Source organism: Schistocerca gregaria, chromosome 1 (assembly GCF_023897955.1).
Source record: "Schistocerca gregaria isolate iqSchGreg1 chromosome 1, iqSchGreg1.2, whole genome shotgun sequence".
Classification (NCBI taxonomy): Eukaryota; Metazoa; Arthropoda; class Insecta; order Orthoptera; family Acrididae; genus Schistocerca; species Schistocerca gregaria.
Window position 1 is genome coordinate 974316042 of NC_064920.1, and position 20697 is coordinate 974336738.

A 20697-nucleotide genomic window follows, 5' to 3' on the forward strand; every position below is an offset into this window, starting at 1 on the left:
AAGAGGCTGTCATACGCCGTAGCATTACGATTGATGAGACGTGGGCCGACACGTAACAGCCATAACTGAAACGCTAGTCGAACGAATGGTCTCATTACAGATCATTACGAATACCGAATTTTTTTCCTAACAAGAAACAACTGCGAACAACTTACGCTGTAACGAAAGGCTACGTTTTATTGGCAAAAAACGGTCTGCACTATGCTTGTTTGTCCTAGCTACAGTATTGCTGTGCTACATGCGATCCTTACCTCATTGGATTGATGGGAAGGCATCGAAAAAGTTCAAAGAATGGCAACTCGTTTTGTATAACCGCGCAATAAGGGAGGGGGAGTTACTGATATGATGAGATGGGAATCATGAAAAAAAAAGACAATTCTCGTTGTGGTGAGATCTTTTCAGAAAATTTCAATCACCAGCTTTCTCATGGCAATTCTCGTAGCGGTGAGATCTTTTCAGAAAATTTCAATCACCAGCTTTCTCATCTGAATGTGAAAATGTGCTATTGTCGCCATCGTACATAAGGAGAAATGATCATCATAATAAAATAAGAGAAATCTGAGCTCGTACAGAAAGATTTAAGTGTTTCGTTTTTCCCACGCGCTATTAGAGAATGGAACGGTAGAGGAATAATCTAAAGGTGACTGAAAGAACCCTCTGCCAGATACTTAAGTGTGAATTGCAGAATAGTTATGTAGACGTAGGCTTAGGACACGAGCAATGTGAAGTGAAAGTTATGGTGGTTCTTGAGTATAACTGTGATGCTGTTACCTAAACACATGCGTTTCCACCCCCCCCCCCTCGCAGCAGAATGTCAATGTCAATAAGCTGTATTTATAACATGTGTGGATGAAAATCCTATCCTACGTCAAGATCGCGAATTTTGTTTACTGATTACCGGTTTCGGCCCGTTATCGAGATATCTTCAGATGAATTTAAAGTGTGTAGTGTGTAAGACACATTACAGATCGTCATATTTTTAGAGGTACGTCGCCCTAGTTAATTAAAAAATCCTAAAGTGAACCTCTTGGTTGGTTATGTAAACTTATAACGTTAATCACTAATCAGTTTACATAACCAATTAAGATTTTGTATTTAATCAGGACGACTGAGTTCTCTAAAATACGCCGATTTGTAATGAGTGTCATACACTGAACATCATTTTAGATTGATCCGAAGATGGCTCGGTAATGAGCCGAAATGGGTAGTCAACTGAAAATTTCCGATCTTGAGGTACGATTTTTATCGATACAATTTTAAAACTAACGAATCGTCATTCTCCCCCCCATTCACAGTGTCAAAGAATATTGCTGTATTACTGTTCATTTTTGGAACGCAGCCTGCGACCAGCTTTGAAAAAGGTGCGCCAACACTCTCTGCAGAACGAACCAATCATTTTACAGGACAATGCTCGGGCACATATGGCGCAATTTGTGACTGATTTATTCTAGTAGTTGGACTGGGAAATACAGACCACCCATCGCACTCCCCGGATTTAAGCCGTTGTGACTTCGACTGGATCCCTAAAACGAACGGAGAATTTTGTGGTATTCGTTCCAGAACGGTTAGAGAGATTCTTCGAACCAAAGACTGCTCTATTCGAACTATCAACAAAGCTGCAAACGGTGTCCCGCGAGTTTCACATCGCTGGCAATGGGATATATACAGGGTGGTCCATTGATTGTGACCGGACCAAATATCTCTCGAAATAATCATCAAAAGAAAGAACTACAAGGAACGAAACTCGTCTAGCTTGAAGGGGGAAACCAGATGGCGCTATGGTTGGTCCGCTAGATGGCGCTGCCATAGGTCCACGGATATCAAAAGCGTTTTCTTAAATAGGAACCCCCTTTTCATTACATATTCGTGTAGTACGTAAAGAAAAATGAATTTTTTAGTTGGACCACTTTTTTCGCTTTGTGATAGATGGCGCTGTAATAGTCACAACCGTATAAGTACGGGTCTCACGTAACATTTCACCGGTGCCGACGGTATTTGCTTCGTGATACATTACCCGTGTTAAAATGGACCGTTTACCAATTGCGGAAAAGGTCGATATCGTGTTGATGTATGACTATTGTGATCAAAATGCCCAACGGGCGTGTGCTATGTACGCTGCTCGGTATCCTGGACGACATCATCCAAGTGTCCGAACTGGATAGTTACGTTATTTAAGGAAACAGCAATTGTTCAGCCATATGTGAAACGTCAACCACGACCTGCAAGAAATGATGATACCCAAGTGGGTGTTTTAGCTGCTGTCGCGGCTAATCCGGGCATCAGTAGCAGGCAAATTGCGCGAGAATCGTGAATCTCAAAAACGGCGGTGTTGAGAATGCGATATCAACATCGATTGCACCCGTACCATATTTCAGTGCACCTGCAATTGCATGGCGACGACTTTGAACGTCGTGTACAGTTCTGCCACTGGGCACAAGAGAAATTACGGGACGATGACAGTTTTTTTTTTTTTTTCAAGCGTTCTATTTAGCGACGAAGCGTCATTCAGTAACATCGGTAACGTTAACCGGCATAATATGCACTATTGGGCAACGGAAAATCCACGGTGGCTGTGACAAATGGAACATCAGTGACCTTGGCGTGTTAATGTATGGTGTGGCATTATGGGAAGAAGGATAATTGGCCCTCATTTTATCGATGGTAATCTAAATGGTGCAATGTATGCTGATTTCCTACGTAATGTTCTACCGATGTTACTACAAGATGTTTCACTGCATGACAGAATGACGATGTACTTCCAACATGATGGATGTCCGGCACATAGCTCGCGTGCGGTTGAAGCGGTATTGAATAGCATATTTCATGACAGGTGGATTGGTCGTCGAAGCACCATCCCATGGTCCGCACGTTCACCGGATCTGAGGTCCCCGGATTTCTTTCTGTGGGGAAAGTTGAAGAGTATTTCCTATCGTAATCCACCGACAACGCCTGACAACATGCGTCAGCACATTGTCAATGCATGTGCGAACTTTACGGAAGGCAAACTACTCGCTGTTGAGAGGAATGTCGTTACACGTATTGTCAAATGCACTGACGCTGACGGACATCATTTTGAGCATTTATTGCATTAATGTGGTATTTACAGGTAATGCGCTGTAACAGCATGCGTTCTCAGAAATGATAAGTTCACAAATGCACATGTATTACATTGGAACAACCGTAATAAAATGTTCAAACGTACCTACGTTCTGTATTTTAATTTAACAATCCTACCTGTTACCAACTGTTCGTCTAAAATTGTGAGCCATATGTTTGTGACTATTACAGCGCCATCTATCACAAAGTGAAAAAAGTGGTCCAACTAAAACATTCATATTTCTTTACGTACTACACGAATATGTAATAAAAAAATGTGGGTTCCTATTTTAAAAAAACGCATTTGATATCCTTTTAACCTATGGCAGCGCCATCTAGCGGGTCAACCATAGCGCCATCTGTTTTCCCCTTCAAGCTAGACGACTTTCGTTCCTTGTAGTTTTTTCGTTTGACGCTTATTTCGTGAGATATTTGGCCAGGTCACGATCAATGATCTACCCTGTATAATGGTGCTGACTACTCTGAACTACAGTAAAACTTTGAAACACGTGTCTATTTTGTATCAGTTTTCACTATGGAAGTGCCAGTTCTCAGAGACACAGACAGACACTGCAGACCCTGACTTACTTAGTTAGTAGAGAACAGCGTTACATTGTGAAGCCTTGAACAAGCCCGTACTGTAGGGGTCTCGTGACGCATGAAACTTGTGGCAGGCTGCACGACGGGCGATATGCGCGGTGCCGCTATCGCAGGGCCACGGCGCTGGTACCAGCCGGGTCGCGCGAGCGCTTACTTGTGTGTCGTTTAGTATGAGACCCGCCGCCACAGCCATGGGGCCAGCAAAGTTTCTCTCCGCGCTCATCGCACTCGGTAAAGTAGCTCCTCCGTATCTGACCACGCACTATGCCATTGCTTTCGCACCACACTCGCATTGCCACGGAGGACAGCACACACACATCATTGATCTGTGCATCTACAACTATACTACTCAAGCCATTTTCTGGTGCGTTGCCTAGAGAAGGTCCCTACCACCGTCACTTTACCCTTTCCTGTTGCACCCGGGAATGGTGTACAAGAAGAACTACTATCTAAAGTCCTCAAGGGAGCTCAAATTTCATTTTCCCTTCACGGTGGCAGGTGGCAGGAAGTAACACGTTTCCCGACTCTTCTTGGAACGCATACTCTCGGCATTTTAACGGCTGCTCTTTCCACTGTGCACGGCGCTATTCTTGTAGCGTCTGCCAGTGGAGCTTGTTGCTCCATAACGCTCATGCGTTTACTAAAATAAGACCTAATTAACGCGCCACTCTTCCTTCGATCTTCTCTGCCTGTTCTGTTAATCCTACCTGGTCACAGACGAGTAGTATTCAAGAATCGATCGACTAGTATTTTGTAAGCCATTTCTTTACTTAATTAATTACATTTGCTTAGGAAAAAAAATGTTCGAATGTGTGTGAAATCTTATAGGACTTAACTGCTAAGGTCATCAGTCCCTAAGCGTACACACTACTTAACCTAAATTATCCTAAGGACAAACACATACACCCATGCCCGAGGAAGGACTCGAACCTCCCCTGGGACCAGCTGCACAGTCCATGACTGCAGCGCCTTATACCGCTCAGCTAATCCTGTGTGGCCATTTGATTAGGATTCTTGTACTGAATCTCAGTCTGCCTTTCTACTTTAACTAAGAGGGGCGCCCAGTAACTAGCGCAACACATTTTTTTCTGAAAGCATGTTTTTTTTATTCATGATTCCTATATACCATATTATTCCCCACTCTTTCGGCTACAAAATCCTACAAAATCCTATTTTACAACATAATCTCCGTTCATTGCGATGGCCTTACGCCACCTTACTAGGAAGGCCTGTATGCCCGCATGATACCAATCGACTGGTCGACGTCTGAACCAACGTCTTACTTCAATGACCTCCCCATCATCCACGTTCTGCTTCCCGCAGAGTGTATCTTTCATTGGGCCAGACATGTGAATGTCGGGAGGTGTGAGATCCACGCTGTAGGAAGGATGAGAAAGAACACTCCAATGAAGTTTCGTGAGCTTCTCTCGGGTGCGGAGACTGGTGTGAGGTCTTGCTTTGTCATGGGAAAGGACAAGCTCGTTTGCAATTTTGTGACGACGAACACGCTGAAGTCGTTTCTTTAACTTGCTGAGAGTAGTATAATGCACTTCAGAGTTGATCGTTGCACCATGAGGGAGGACGTCGAACAGAATAGCCTCTTCAGAGCCCCAGAAGACCGTCGCCATTACTCTACCGGTTGAGGGTGTGGCTTTGAGCTTTTCATTCGCAGGAGAGACGGTATGGAGCCACTCCAGGGTTTCGCCTTTTCTTTCCGGGTGGAAGTGATGAACCCATGCTTCATCGCCTGTGACGATGATCGACAAAAAATTATCACGATTAGCCTCGTAATGTGCAAGCGTATCGACACGTATGGTCCTTCCTTCTTCTTTATTTTCTCCTGTTAGGCGTCGAGGTTCCAGCGGCCACATACCTTTGACTGTGTCAACACTACCAACAGAGACGTCCAGTTGTGCAGCGAGTTGTTTGTTTCTGACGTGTCGATCGCCTCGAATGAGAGTGTCCACACGTTCCTACATTGTAGGAGAGACAACTGTCTGCGGCCGACCGGCAACCGGAAGATGGAGCAGTTTTGCCCCACCATGTTGCGATGATGACAGACGGCCAACAACTCATCGCGCTTTTGTTCACTTACAGGTCTCCGCGCACATTCTGCAAGACTCTGTGAATATCTACGATACTCTGGTTTCCCGCCAAAAGAAACTAAGTGACGGCTGTCTGCTTGGAACGCTTCTCCGCTGCTACACTCGTGCTTATAAATTAAGGATAATTGCAGAATGTAGTGCCACACAATGTGGCACTACACAAAACTGGCGCTAATAGCATAGTGACATAGGGAACACACACGACACAGATCTGTAACTACATGGTATTGGTGATAAGCTGAGAAAACAGTCCCGAAACACATGTGCTACAAAACGTCACTGTTTCCTGCGCATGTACCCCGACATCAATATGATCACCACGTACACGAACACAGTCCACACAACGGGTTGGCATGCTCTGGATCAGGTGATCGAGTAGCTGTTGGGGTACAGTCTCCCATTCTTGCACCAGTGCCTGTCGGAGAACCTGAAGTGTCGTAGCGGTTTAAAGACGTGCAGCGATACGTCGACCGAGAGCAATCCAGACGTGCTCGATGGGGCTTAGGTCTGGAGAACAGGCAGGCCACTACATTCGCCTGGTATCTTCTGTTTCAAGGTACTCCTCCACGATGGCACCTCGGTGTGGCCGTGCGTTATCATCCATCAGGAAGAAGGTGGGACCCACTGCACCCCTGAAAAGGCGGACACACTGATGCAAAATGACTTCCCGATACTCCTGACCTGTTACAGTTCCTTTGTCAAAGATATGCAGGGATGCACATACACCAATGATAATCCCACCTCACGCCATCAAACCACGACCTCCATACAGGTCCCTTTAGGTCCCTTTCAAGGACATTGAGGGGTTGGTATCTGGTTCCTTGTTCACGCCACATGAAAACCCCCCAAGAATCACTGTTCAGACTATACCTGGACTCGGCCGTGAACAAAACCTGGGACCACTGTCCCAATGACCATGTACTGTGTTATTGACACCAGGCTTTACGGGCTCACCTGTGACCAGGGGTCAGTGGAATGCCCCTTCCAGGTCTCCGGACGAATAAAGCATGTCTCTTTAGTCGTCTGTAGACTGTGTGTCTGGAGAAAACTGTTCTAGTGGCTGCGGTAAGGTCCCGAGCAAGGCTACCTGCAGTACTCCATGGCAGTCTGCGGGCACTGATGGTGAGATATCGGTCTTCCTGTGGTGTTGTACGCTGTGAACGTCCCGTACTGTAGCGCCTGAACACATTTCCTGTCTGCTGGAATCGTTGCCACAATCTTGAGATCACACTTTAAGGCACACAGAGGACACGTGCTACGACCTGCTGTGTTTGACCAGCCTCCAGTCGCCCTAGTATTCTACCCCTCATAACGCCATCAACGTGTGTTCTTTGAGCCATTTTCAACACACAGTCACCATTAGCACATCTGAAAACGTCTGCACACTTACTCGCTGCACAGTACTCTGACATGCACCAACACACTTCTGACTATGTGGACTGCTGCCAGCGCCACCGTGCGACGACCGCAGGTCAAATGCACCGCATGGTCATACCCCGAGGTGATTTAAACCCGCAAACTGCCCACCAGAGCGTTGTTTCAGTATGTATCAGCACTATCCTTAATTTATGAGCATGAGTGTACATATAACGGCGCCACCCATCGGAACCTCGTGAAACTGTGGGTGCTGAAGCGGGAACATTTTATGATACCGTACAACAAATTCTGAATTTTTTCACCCGAAATCAGCCAAGGAAAAAATGTATTGCATTACTAATTAAACGCCCCTGGTGGTTTTATGTCCTACTATCATTTTAAGTCGCTTCAAATGGATACTTCTAGAGATTTTACTGTTGCTAAAATATTCCTGTTACGGAAGTGTAAAAGGTCTCTCGAACTATTTTTGAGCAATACGTTTCACTTATTTAAGCTGCTTGTCAACTGCCAATTCCTGCACCGAGCGTAGAAGAAATTTTATATGCAGGTAATGTTGAATGGGACTGATACATAATTTCCACGTGGCACATGATCTTCCTTTTACGTTGTCAGTATCGTAGTAAGCAATATTGTCCACTATACCACATTTTTACCTCATTTTCTATTCGTGATATTTCCTTCTACAGGCACTCGACCGGGCTTGTTCTGTTTTCGTTGGTGTTTTTTGTGTGCATTCTTTGTCTGTAGCTTACAGGTTATAACAGATATCTGTTCATGAGTAGTCTTCAACTGACGAACTGTGCCTCCCGTATGGCCGTTAAGAACGGAGCCTCTACCACTTCCGTTATTCACTCAATTGCCACACAGTCTGCACAGGTACTGGCCAAGTTATTTTGCGTGCGCTTTACTTGTAAGTATGCCTTACATGTTCTGAATCGATAAGTTTGTCTGTCTGATGGGACCAAATGTGAGTTCAGTATCCGAAGAATTGTTTGCTACGGGTGAAGAGGGAAGCAAATTCGTACTTTCACCAGATCATTTACAATAATAGTGAATGGTGATGAACGTATAACGCTTCCTTTATTGTTTTAGTCTTCAGTTTGATGACTAGTTTGATGCTGCATGGTTACCATAATGGTCTGTAATTGTTTTTTTATTTTCCTTTTGGTTTGGTTGAAGCTATGTTTGTGTAGTCATTATTACCTTTGTATTACTCTGTAATACTTTTGAAGAGAAGTTTTTTACCTCTTGCCGTATGGTGATGTTCCGGTGCTGAAATTCTGTTTAACGATTCACAATGGGCAGAGTTTAAATTCCTTTTTATGATCTTTGGAACTAATAACTTAAGAAGTGCAACGGATAACTCTGAGCTTCAGCCAATGCATTACTTGAAACGTTACCGTAACAAAACTGACAGTAAATTCAATTATCGGAATTTTATTAATTATTTGATTTAATTTCGTTTAATAGCGTTGCCACTTTTTTCTCTTATGGGGTTTATATTTTATTTGTGTCGTTAACAAAGAGGGGTTAGGAACTTCATCAGTAGCACATAATTACCATGAATGTTGTATCAAACAACATTCTCTCTGTATATGAACTACATTATTTCTTACTTGGAATAACGTAAGCTCTAATTATAAGAAATTAGTAGTAAATGAACTTCTCTTAATCGATCTCTTATCCATGAATTATCCCTTGATCACACTATCAGAAAGGCATAAGGGGCAAACACTCTCCGAACAACATACCATTTTCATGCAATGACACTCACAGATAACACGCACAGTAAGCAGCAGTGCCCTCCTGATTAATCTAATTGCATTAGCGTACGTCATGCGAAAGCTCTACATCAAAGATGCCCCAGGGTACATTATTTACGTAAGTTCGTGAAGCAAGTGGGAAAGATTGAATTAATGAGCAAACACACGTTCAGAGGGGAGGCTTTGATTACAATAAATAATACAGAAAATATTTTATCACTGTATCTAATGACATGAACTGACAGAGGGGACTATGCGCTTTTGGTGGTAATACTCATAACTGCTATCACTCACGCAAAATTTGCATGAATGTTGCCGTCTACGTGGCTGAAGGAGCTATAATCCTGATATTGAAATCGAAAGTGTGCGACAGCAAATGAAAAACTACGAGCACAGGCACCAGGTGAATGTTTGCTAACCACATGGCTCGCTCCCACTCACAATGAAACATATTCAAAATTAGTATCAAAACGTCCCAAATTACTTTTAGTACGCGTTAGGATACTGAGTCAGTAGCTGGCTACCGTGGTCAAGACACTGCTACCACCTGCATACACGAGGGCAGCACAACGTCCCCATCACGAACCACAAAGACAATCAACCGAACACTCAAATTAATCGAGTAAAATGTCTATCCGCAATTCATGCTACCTCTAATAATCACTGATCACAGTTAAACACCCACCAATAACAATATCCTGACCGTTACTGCTTTCTTTCGAAAGTCGCAATGACACATGGCGCGGATACAGACTACAAAGAAAGAGCCGCAAATTCATCCAAAAATTAACTAAAAACATTCTATCCCACTTTCTATTAACTTTCTTGAAAGTTCGCTACCATTGATAGAGTTCACACCTATGTATTTTCCGCAGTTACTGTGCCACACCAGCAATGACGTTACCTGACCGCCAAGACTCCATTACAAAGAAGACCACTTCAACAGTTATCTCCATTGCACAAAACTATGCTAGCGAAGAAATATCTTCACCTGATTTTGTAAATACCACCACGTAAAAGTCTGGAGCACGTCCTGTAAGGTGCAAGACTGATGGTCAGCGCTTGTTCGAAGACAGTGGCAATGACCACCACTCATCAATGACCTCGACATTTGACTCTTCACTAATCAAATCAACCCTTAATAACGCAATATGAGTCCAGTCCACAACGCTGCAACTCATTTTCAATTCTTATCACATACCAACTGGAGCTCAGCAGGCGGACGACTTTAGCGCGACCCCATAGCAGCAGTGTCAGAACATGCCCTCTTTCCGACGACAACTGTCCCTTATTAAACCGCTGGTCTCCACTGGCTGAAGACCAACCTACACCCTCTACTCTCGTCCGAATCGATCTTTCTACAGCCCTCTGAAGCAAACTCTGTGCTTAACTTTCTCGTGCTAAGCTTTGACAAGCCTACTGCTTGCTATCTATTTTTGAGTTAGTACATCACCTACCTGCATCCCATTACATTCCCGTAATATTAATGTCAGCCTCGATAGCTGAGTGGTCAACACGACAGACCCTCATGTCGGGGCCCCGTTTCGGCTCCTGGTTCGCTTCCGCGTTCGTCAATGTCTTTCAAACCATTGTTTCTCAAATTCCCTCTTTCTCCTTCAGCAAATACACTGAAAAGCCAAAGAAACTGGTACACACGCATAATACCGTGTTCAGATGGTTCATATGGCTCTGAGCACTATGGGACTTAACATATGAGGTCATCAGTCCCCTAAAACTTAGAATTACTTAAACATAACTAACCTAAGGACATCACACACAGCCATCTCCAAGGCAGGATTTAAACCTGATACCGTAGCGGTCGCAAGTTTCCAGACTGAAGAGCCTAGGACCACTCGGCCACAGCGGCCGGCTCGGCTCCTGGTACTGCAAGGGATTTTTCTTTGGTGAGAGGACTGAATTGGGTTCACTCAGCCTCGTGATGTCAATTGGGAAGCTACCCGGTTAAGAGGTAGGGGCTCCAACGCCGAAACGTCGCCAACGATTGGGCCTGTGGTGTTTTGACCCTATGCCCCTCCATACCACATCCGAATATGAATGAAGGATGACATGGCGGTCGGTCAACTAGAGCGTAGTCTTCAGTACCTGATCGCGGAGTTTCATGCCCTTGTACACAGTAGGATATGGACAGGACGAGGAAGTGTGACACATAGGAGTACTTGTCGGAATAAAACACAGTGGTGCACATTTCCAGGTCCAATGGCCTAGGTTTATGATTACAAGAGAAGAAACACTCTTTTCATGTCATAGACGACTGTAAACATTACCTGATTGGCATTCTGATATCATTTGCACATCGGAAATTGTGGTGAAGTGTACTAACACTACCGCTTCAAAGCAACTCTCCATGCTACCCTGTCCTGTGCAAGCCTCTTCATCTCCGAAAAGCTGCTGCAAACTGCATCGTTTTGAACCTACTTACTGCATTGATGTCTTGGCCCCCACCTAATGTTTTTACAAAAATGACTCTGAGCACTATGGGACTTAACTTCTAAGGTCATCAGTCCCCCAGAACTTAGAACTACTTAACCCTGGCTAACCTAAGGGCATAACACATCCACGCCCGAGGCAGGATTCGAACCTGCGACCGTAGATGTCGCACAGTTCCAGACTGTAGAGCTGGGCCACATCGGCCGGCTATGTTTTCACCCTCGACTCTTCCTTCCAACAGTAAGCCCGCGATCCCTTGATGTCTCAGAATGTGTCCTAACAACCATTTTCTTAGTCAAGTTATGCCAGAACTTTCTTTTCTTCCCATTGCAATTGAGTGCCTCCTCATTGGTTACACTGTCTACCCATCTAATCTTTAACATTCTTATGTAACAAAACCAAAAGCTTCTACTTTCTTTTCTCTGAGATTTACGTCATCCACGTCTCACTTCCGCGTAAGGCAACACTTCAGACAAATGCCTGTAGAAAAGGCTTCCTAACACTTAAATTCACGTTTAATGTTAACAAATTTCTCTTCTTCAGAAACTCTTTCTCTTGCCATTGCCAGTCTACATTTTACGTTCTTACTTCTTCCATTATCAGTTATTTAACTGCCACTTCTTGTGTCTAGTTTCGTAATCTAATTTCCGCAGCAACGCCTGATTTAATTCGACTACATTCCATTACACGTCTTTTGCTTTTGTGATGTTCATCTTATGTCCTCCTTTCAAGATACTGTCCGTTACGTTGAACTGCCCTGCCAACGCCTACGCTGTCTCTGATAGAACTACCACGTCATCGGCAAACCTCAAAGTTTGTATTTCTTCTCCATGAACTTTATTTCCTTCTCCATACTTTTCTGGCCGGCCGGGTTGGCCTTGCGGTTCTAGGCGCTACAGTCTGGAACCGCGCGACCGCTACGGTCGCAGGTTCGAATCCTGCCTCAGGCATGGATGTGTGTGATGTCCTTAGGTTAGTTAGGTTTAAGTAGTTCTAAGTTCTAGGGGACTGATGACCTCAGATAGTCTCATAGTGCTCAGAGCCATTTGAACCATGTTTTTCTTTCGTTTCCTTTACAGCCTGCTCACTATACAGATTGAATAACATCAGGAATAGGTTACAACACTGTCTCACTCTCTTTGATTAACTGCTTTCCCTTTTGTGCCCCTCGACTCTAAGGACTTTTGTCTGGTTTCTGTACAAGTTATAAATAGCCTTTCGCTCCCTGTATTTTATCCCTCCTACCTCTAGAACCTCAAAAAATGTATTCCAGTTGACACTGTCAAAAGCTTTCTCTAATTATACAAAAGCTATAAACGTAGGTTTACCTTTTCTTTACCTGTCTTCTAAGGTAAGTCGTAGAGTGAGAATTTCTTGCGTGTTCTTACATTTCTCCGAAATCCAAATTGATCTTCACTGATGTCTGCTTCTACCAGTTATTTTTCGTGTTAGCGTTTTGCAACTATGACTTATTAATATTCACACCTGAAAGCACTCTACTCTACCCTAAGGACTTTTGTCTGGTTTCTGTACTAGTTGTAAATAGCCTTTCGGTCCCTGTATTGTATCCCTCCTACCTCTAGAACGTCAAAAATGTATTCCAGTTGACACTGTCAAAAGCTTTCTCTAATTATACAAAAGCTATAAACGAACGTTTACCATTCCTTTATCTGTCTTCTAAGGTAAGCCGTAGAGTGAGAATTTCTTGCGTGTTCTTACATTTCTCCGAAATCCAAATTGATCTTCACTGATGTCAGCTTCTACCAGTTATTTTTCGTGATAGCGTTTTGCAACCACGACTTATTAAATTGATAGTTCGGCAATATTCACACTTGTAAGCATCTTTCTTTGGAATTTGAGTTATTACATTTTTCTTCAAGTCTGAGGTTATTTCCCCTGTCTCATACTTTTTGCACACCAGGAAAAACAGCTTTTTCATTCCTGGCTCTCCCAAGGATATCTGTTGTTCTGACGGGATGTCGTTTACTCCAGGGGTCTTGTTTAAGACTTTCAATGGTCTGCCAAGTTCTTCCCGCTGTATCGTATTTCCTTTCTCATACTCGTCTACTTTCCCTTTCAAATAAAAAAAAATCTTCAAATGTGTGTGAAATTTTATGGGACTTAACTGCTAAGGTCATCAGTCCCTAAGCTTACATACCACTTAACCTAAATTACCCTAAGGAACAACACTCCCACCCATGCCCGAGGGAGGACTCGAACCTCCGCCGGGACCAGCCGCACAGTCCATGACTGCAGGGTCTTGTCTTTCCTTCCTATGATATTGCCTTCAAGTCATTTCCTCATGGTACCCGGAAAATCTGGTTTATAGTTCTTGATTACGATGCGTTAAGAACACTGTGTTGAGTTCTATCAGCTAAGAAGTTCTGAACCTAGTCACAAACTTGGGCTGATGTTCCGCAGGGTCATGCTTTGTTTACTGGTCATGAGTTTGGAGCTTCATTGATTGTCTTCAGGATATTAAGGAGCATGGAGTCAACCTGGGGGCATGTGTTTAATGACCTCTAGTACTCTTGGATGGAGAGAGGAAACTGAGTTTTATAAGATCTTTGCCCACGTAATGCATGTTGGTGCCTAAAGGGGATATTTTCGTTCAAGAAGAATGTGATGACATTGTACAGACTAAAGTTAACAGAGTCTGTACTTGACGCTGTATTTTGCATTAAGTTTTTATGATATTCTGATGGTGCATCATGCCCTAAATGCGTCAATAAAGATTTTATAACCAGTGGATTCATCTTATTTAGCGACGTGAAGCAGTTTTAACATCGTACCGAGTTAGTCATATAACGGTCACAAGCCTCCTACTCGAGTGTTTGTCGCAAGTTAAACTAAATGTCACTACTGCCGACATATTTGTCGCAAGGAATTCAGCAACGAAATTAATGTTTGAAATAAATGGTAAAAAGTTTAAATAAACTGAATGTTACAACACGCGAGAGTAAAGAGGTTCCATAGTTGGATAACGGGTAGAACGTCGGCAATACGTGCCTATAATTATGGCTTGTAGAAAACGGGAAGAAGACGTACCAAGCATTCCTCTACCACTTTGCGACTTATTTTAGCAGTGGTTCAACGAGAACTCTTCGACGCCACCCAGGTACAGGTAATGTTCGTTTCATCAAACGTTGTGAGGTTTCAGCTTAGATGAAAAATTCTGGAAATCGCTGAGAACGACAGATATCGTGCAAAACGATTGTTAGCTTGGTAGTTTAAGTAAATGAATAACATTCCTTGGAACCAATTGCCAACGCTGTAAATCTTCCTGGAACTTTTAGTACAATTACTGCATTAACCACACATTGTTAGTTGTCGCACCAAGTCATACAAACAATTCTTGGTCCCCTCTATTCCAACCATCTACATCTGCGACTAAGCTAAAGACTTGTGTCATCCAACGTCTCTGACGTGTATAGCTCCTTTGGAACTATTATTGAATTATTCACACCTACTACAGTAAGAATGTGACTGCGTTAACTCATACACAGATTAACTCAGGTTGGGTTCTGGGTCCGTTATAAACACGTTGTTCTATCTACAGCTTTATGCAGTTGTTCTTGAACTAATCAATCTCAAAAATCCTATTTGCAGCAGGAAACATTATGACGATTCTTTCCAACGCAGCTGAGTTCCGTCTTCTCAGCAGTGATTTTCAGACTAACATTGCTTTTATTTCTCTATCTTCATACCGCTTCCGACTACGTTTTCATCTGAGTACTGTTCCATAACGTTTTTCTCACTCAAGGTGGTGCTTTCCCCACCTGTTTATTTAACGCAAGACATTCGCAGGTACTACGTTACCCACTATCAGCCACTAATACCGCCTCGCTGTATACCTATATATATGTCAAACTCACTGCCCGTCTTTCTACAGAATTTGACATTTTCTCTTGTTTTCACTGTGCATATTCTCATCATGCGCCATTATCCCTCGGAGTCCGATATTCACTCCAAATGTCAACAAACTCAGCCTAAGGTCAGCGTTAAAAAGCCTTAGAAAAATAAATGTTGCCAAATGTGTTTGTTAAAATGTTAGTGATTCTTTCAAATTTTGCCTCACTACAACTATCTTACCTGTACCTGAATTCTCAATCTAAAACACTGTTAGATGACCTCCTATTACCTGTTGCTACAATTTTGCGAACTGTATTAGCGAAAAGACTACATAAAATACGATTAGAAAATGAACAAAAATAGACTGATGGTCATTAAACCTACAACATCACGAAGGCGGTGCACAAAGAAACCCAAATTGGCGTTAAGTGTACTACATACATATGCAAATGCATTCGGTAGGACGACGGTTCCAACCTGCGTCCGGACGTCCTGATTTAGATTTCCCATGATTTCCCTAAATCGCCTCAGGCTAATGCCGGCATGGTTCCTTTGATTCAAATGGTTCAAATGGCTCTAAGCACTATGGGACTTAACATCTGAGGCCATCAGTCCCCTAGACTTAGAACTACTTAAACCTAACTTACCTAAGGACATCACACATATCAATGCCCGAGGTAGGACTCGAACCTGCGACCGTAGCAGCAGCGCGGTTCGGGACTGAAGTGCCTAGAACCGCTCGGCCACAATAACCGGCGGTTCCTTTGAAAGGGCACGGCCGACTTCCTTCTCCATCCTCCCCTAATCCGATGTGGCCAATGACGTTGCTGTTGGCCCCCCTCTCCAAAGCAACCAACCATTTGCAAGTGATTAAATTTCAGCACTGTTATGCCACAAATTAGTAAGGAAGCGGGAGAGGAAAATTTTCTAAGTTCGGAAGGCATTACTCAATCAGGGGAAAGTATCAACAGGGGCCAGCCGGGAAGCGCAGACATTTCAGCACAGTTATTTGGCCACGAAAACAGTGACCTCGCACTTTAAATTGAGACTGCGAGTGATCTCAGCATAAAATCGCGAGAAGAATGCAGAGCGACAGCCTTCGTAACGCTATGCAAGAGACACTGGGGAGGACATAACAATGCCTAGCAGGCGTTTGACTAAGCAGTAACGACTTTGTAATCAATTCGTTAAACAAACAGCGGAACTAATGACCGCTGACGACGATTCTGCACTAAGATTCTGATGGTGTAATCAGATTTTCAATATATTTATTAGTTTAAAGTTTAGTATCTGACGAAAAAATTACACAAGTAACACCCAGCAACGAATTTCCAAAATCTAAACGGTTCATCCGATTTTGTCGATCGATGTGTCTTTAGAAAGTTATTAGTGTAAACCTAAATTGGTATAAATCACAGGCGTGCAACTTGAATAGTACATGAGTTACTGGAGGTCAAAACGGCCGATTACTATCGATTGCGGCAGGCCACAAGTACTCCACAGTTACACGAAAAAACGGTAGCAGCATGCTTATAAATATAGTTATTCATATATATATTGGTTTATATCAGATACATACTATTCATGAAGAAATTGGTCAATTATTTACTATGTTTTAGAAAGCACAGAGACATTAGGCTGCTGGCTTAGTTCTGTTCTATTCCTTTGATATGTGTTTATTTAATTTAATAATGTGTGTCAGAGAGTGTTTATGGTTCAGCTGCAGGAACATTTATTTAATTTTAGGTTATTTAAATGTAAATCCCGTATTTCGGAGTTGGTTTATTATGTTTGTGAGTGTGCGTTGGCTTGGAGACAGGGAGGGAACGCTCTAGCCAATCAGAGCGATCATTCGTTCCAAAACGGACACGTGGAGAGGCTGTATGGAAGTGAGGGATGAGGATAGTTTGGAGAGAGGACACGCTCTGAACAGTTTGGCACGAGGGGTAATCACAGAACACTGGGAGTGATTCCTGGACGGTACGGCACGATGGACACAGAGTCACAGGAAAAACTTGGAGAGTGGAACAGGCGTCGCCTGGTGAAACGTTGTTATGATGCCTCGTATAAGGAGGAGAAATGCGTACCATCAGGTTTCCGACTTTGATAAAGGTCGGATTGTAGCCTATCGCGATTGCGGTTTATCGTATCGCGACATTGCTGCTCGTGTTGCTCGAGATCCAATGACTGTTAGCAGAATATGGAATCGGTGGGTTCAGGAGGGTAATACGGAACGCCGTGCCGGATCCCAGCGGCCTCGTATCACTAGGCATCTTATCCGCATGGCTGTAACAGATCGTGCAGCCACGTCTCGATCACTGAGTCAACACATGGGGACGTTTGCAAGACAACAACCATCTGCAAGAACAGTTCGACGACCTTTGCATTAGCATGGACTATCACCTCCTGCGGTTACCCTTGAGGCTGCATCACAGACAGGAGCGCCTGCGATGATATACTCAACGACGAACCTGGGTGCACGAATGGCAAAACGTCATTTTTTTCGAATGAATCCAGGTTCTGTTTACAACATCATGATGGTCGCAACCGTGTTTGGCGACATCGTGGTGAACGCACAGTGGAAGCGTGTAATCGTCATCGCCATACTGGCGTATCACCCGTCGTGATGGTATGGGGTGCCATTGGTTACACGTCTCGGTCACCATTTGTTCGCATTGACGGCACTTTGAACAGTGGGCGTTACATTTCATGTGTTACGACCCGTGGCTCGACCCTTCATTAGATCCCTGCGAAACCCTACATTTCTGTAGGATAATCCACGACCGCCGGTTGCATGTCCTGAACGGACTTTTTTGGATACAGAAAATGTTCGACTGCTGCCCTGGCCACCACAGTCTCCAGATCTCCCACCAATAGAAAAGTCTGGTTAATGGTGGCCGAGCAACTGGCTCGTCACAATACGCCAGGCACTACTCTTGATGAACTGTGGTATCGTGTTGAAGACACATGGGCAGCTGTACCTGTACACGCCATCGAAGCTCTGTTTGACTCAATGCCCAGGCGTATCAAGGCCGTTATTATGGCCAGAGGTGGTTGTTCTGGGTACTGATTTCTCAGGGTCTATGCACCCAAATTACGTGAAAGTGCAATCGCATATCAGTTCTAGTATAATATATTGTCCAATGAATAACCGTTTATCATCTGCATTTCTTCTTGGTGTAGCAATTTTAATGGTCAGTAGTGTAGTTTGAGAAGCGTTGAATTACGAGTTTCAAATATTGTAAAAAAAAATACCTGAAGTTCACATTCAGAGCCTGTTTGCCCCCATGCTACAACGAATGCAACTTTCGTGTCAGCATTCCGTACTGGTGTTGATGATGGAAGTTCAGTTGGTGCGTACACGACACTGCACGGAATCAACATGTTCCAAAAACCGCGCACAGAAGTACGATTTTTGAGGGGGCCTTATCTCTGGTCCTCTTGATCACGGAGACAAGGATTCAAGTGTTTTTGGACAGCCCTCGGCCTACTGACCGTCGGTACATCTCTCATAAAAATGGGGTCCAACGGTACAGGGTCAAAATTTAAACATTACACCGTTCCTCCAGCCCAGGCAAATTAAGCAAATCTGTTGGTTCTTTTTCATTAGGTGTGGCCGAGGGTGGCCTTAGGCGGCTTATATGAGCAACATTTGTTCATGGATGATTCGTGGGAAAACATCAAAAACCGGTTTTAGCCGTTTATTGCACCGTGTGCCGCAGTTATCTAAATAACTAACCATAACGAACGGCTCAAACTGTAACTAAATGTTATTCAGACATTTATCTAGAAACGCTATTTTCCATTTTCGAAAATCTTTATCCATTATCAAGATATACACGGAAAACTACGATTCTTGGGTACCAAAAGTATCAGTTGTGGGGTGCCCACTTCTTCAATTTCTATGCCTAGGAAACCGTCGAAATTGCTACCGTATATTCTTGAGATGACGTTCTCGCGAAAATTGATATTTTTTTGATTATCATTATACCTTACGAGACACAGAGGTGAAGAGTTACCGCACTTATTCGATTAAAATATGCATTTAATGTACTATCTGAGGCGTAAATGTAGTTTTAACTAACGTAAAATTCTTTGTACTTGCAAATGAAACACCACATTTTTCCGTATACTGAACGAGTAGCCAAAAAAGAGTGCATTCTTCTGTATATATTGTGTATTCTTCTGAACTTAAGTTGGATGGGTGTCACGCACTCACTTTAAACGATAGGAAACCTCTATTTCGTCGTGTGGTGTTTGTGCGTTCTCTATGCTGTTCAAAGTACATTTGTAGTATCGCTTTAAAACCTTTTGTTTTTATTGTTCGCGTGATGGTTTTGGATGTTAATTTAATGTAGGACCCAATTTGTGTTTGAAAGGAACGAACAGCGATTCCCATTTAAGATACAAATCATAAGCCGGGCGCTTTCGCTGAGTTGCCATAGCTAAGCAAAGTATGAAGAAAAAAATCTAAAGCAAATAATTTTGTGTTAACCTTTTATTATGCGTGCTTATTTGTGGTTCATATGCGCCAAAGGAAATATGAGTTGGACCGCGTAAATAAACTGTCAAATGTTTGCTGACTTATAAATTCGTTTTATATGAACAGCACACCTTACTCTAGTGGGAAAAGAAAGGAGCACAAAAAAGACGAATATGTTCCAGTTTGAAAGCCTCTGACAGAAAAGAGGGAAACAAGCAGCCATCGTCCTCATTCCACGTTCCTTAACAAAAATTTTAGCATGCGAATATATTCCCGCTTTTTTGTGCTGAAAGAGAGAAGAAGAGAGACAGTAACGGTGAAAGAGAGAGAAGAGATTGCCAGTGGGAGAAAAAGAGAGAGGAGACAGTGATTGTGGAGAGAGAAAGCGGCAGTGGAAGAGATACAGAGATGGGTGAAGGCAATAGCGGTGGCAGCTAAAGAAAGAGGAGATACCGACGGCCAGTTCTCCTCCATCGCCCTACACCCACTTGTCAAAAAAATTACTCAGTTTGTCTCGTCCCCTCTACCCATGCGTTAAGGCTTCCCGCTCTATTAGTCTAAATCTGGGCAAACGCTCTCTAAGCACGTTTCTGGAGAGAAGACAACGGTATTTTAAGCAAAATACAGCAGACTGTAATCAAGAACGAAAGACTGCTAATGCAAAAGAAAAAGAATGGGACAACGACAATGGCAGCGGAACAAAAAGACAGTGAAAGTGGAAGAGAAAGAGACGGTGGTACGGACGAGAGAGAGAGAAAGGGATGAAAGAAACGATAATCGGAAAGACACAGAAGGATGAGGCAAAGGGAGAAAAAGGAGACAGTGGGACAGAGACTTATACAGGGTGTTACAAGAATGTACGGCCAAACTTTCAGGTAACATTCCTCACACACAAATAAAGAGAAGATGTTATGTGGACATGTGTCCGGAAACGCTTAATTTCCATGTTAGAGCTCATTTTAATTTCGTCAGT

At 43.3% G+C, this 20697-nt stretch overlaps 1 protein-coding gene across 1 annotated transcript in view; it reads left to right on the top strand.

Annotated features, from left to right (window-relative positions):
* Positions 1–3769: 3769 nt before the first annotated feature.
* Positions 3770–20697, top strand: part of LOC126277009 (uncharacterized) — a 62956-nt gene continuing 46028 nt past the window's right edge. The window contains exon 1 of the mRNA XM_049977322.1: positions 3770–3927. Coding sequence (XP_049833279.1) covers positions 3867–3927 — 61 coding nt within the window. The 5' untranslated portion in view covers positions 3770–3866. The remainder of the gene's footprint in view (positions 3928–20697) is intronic.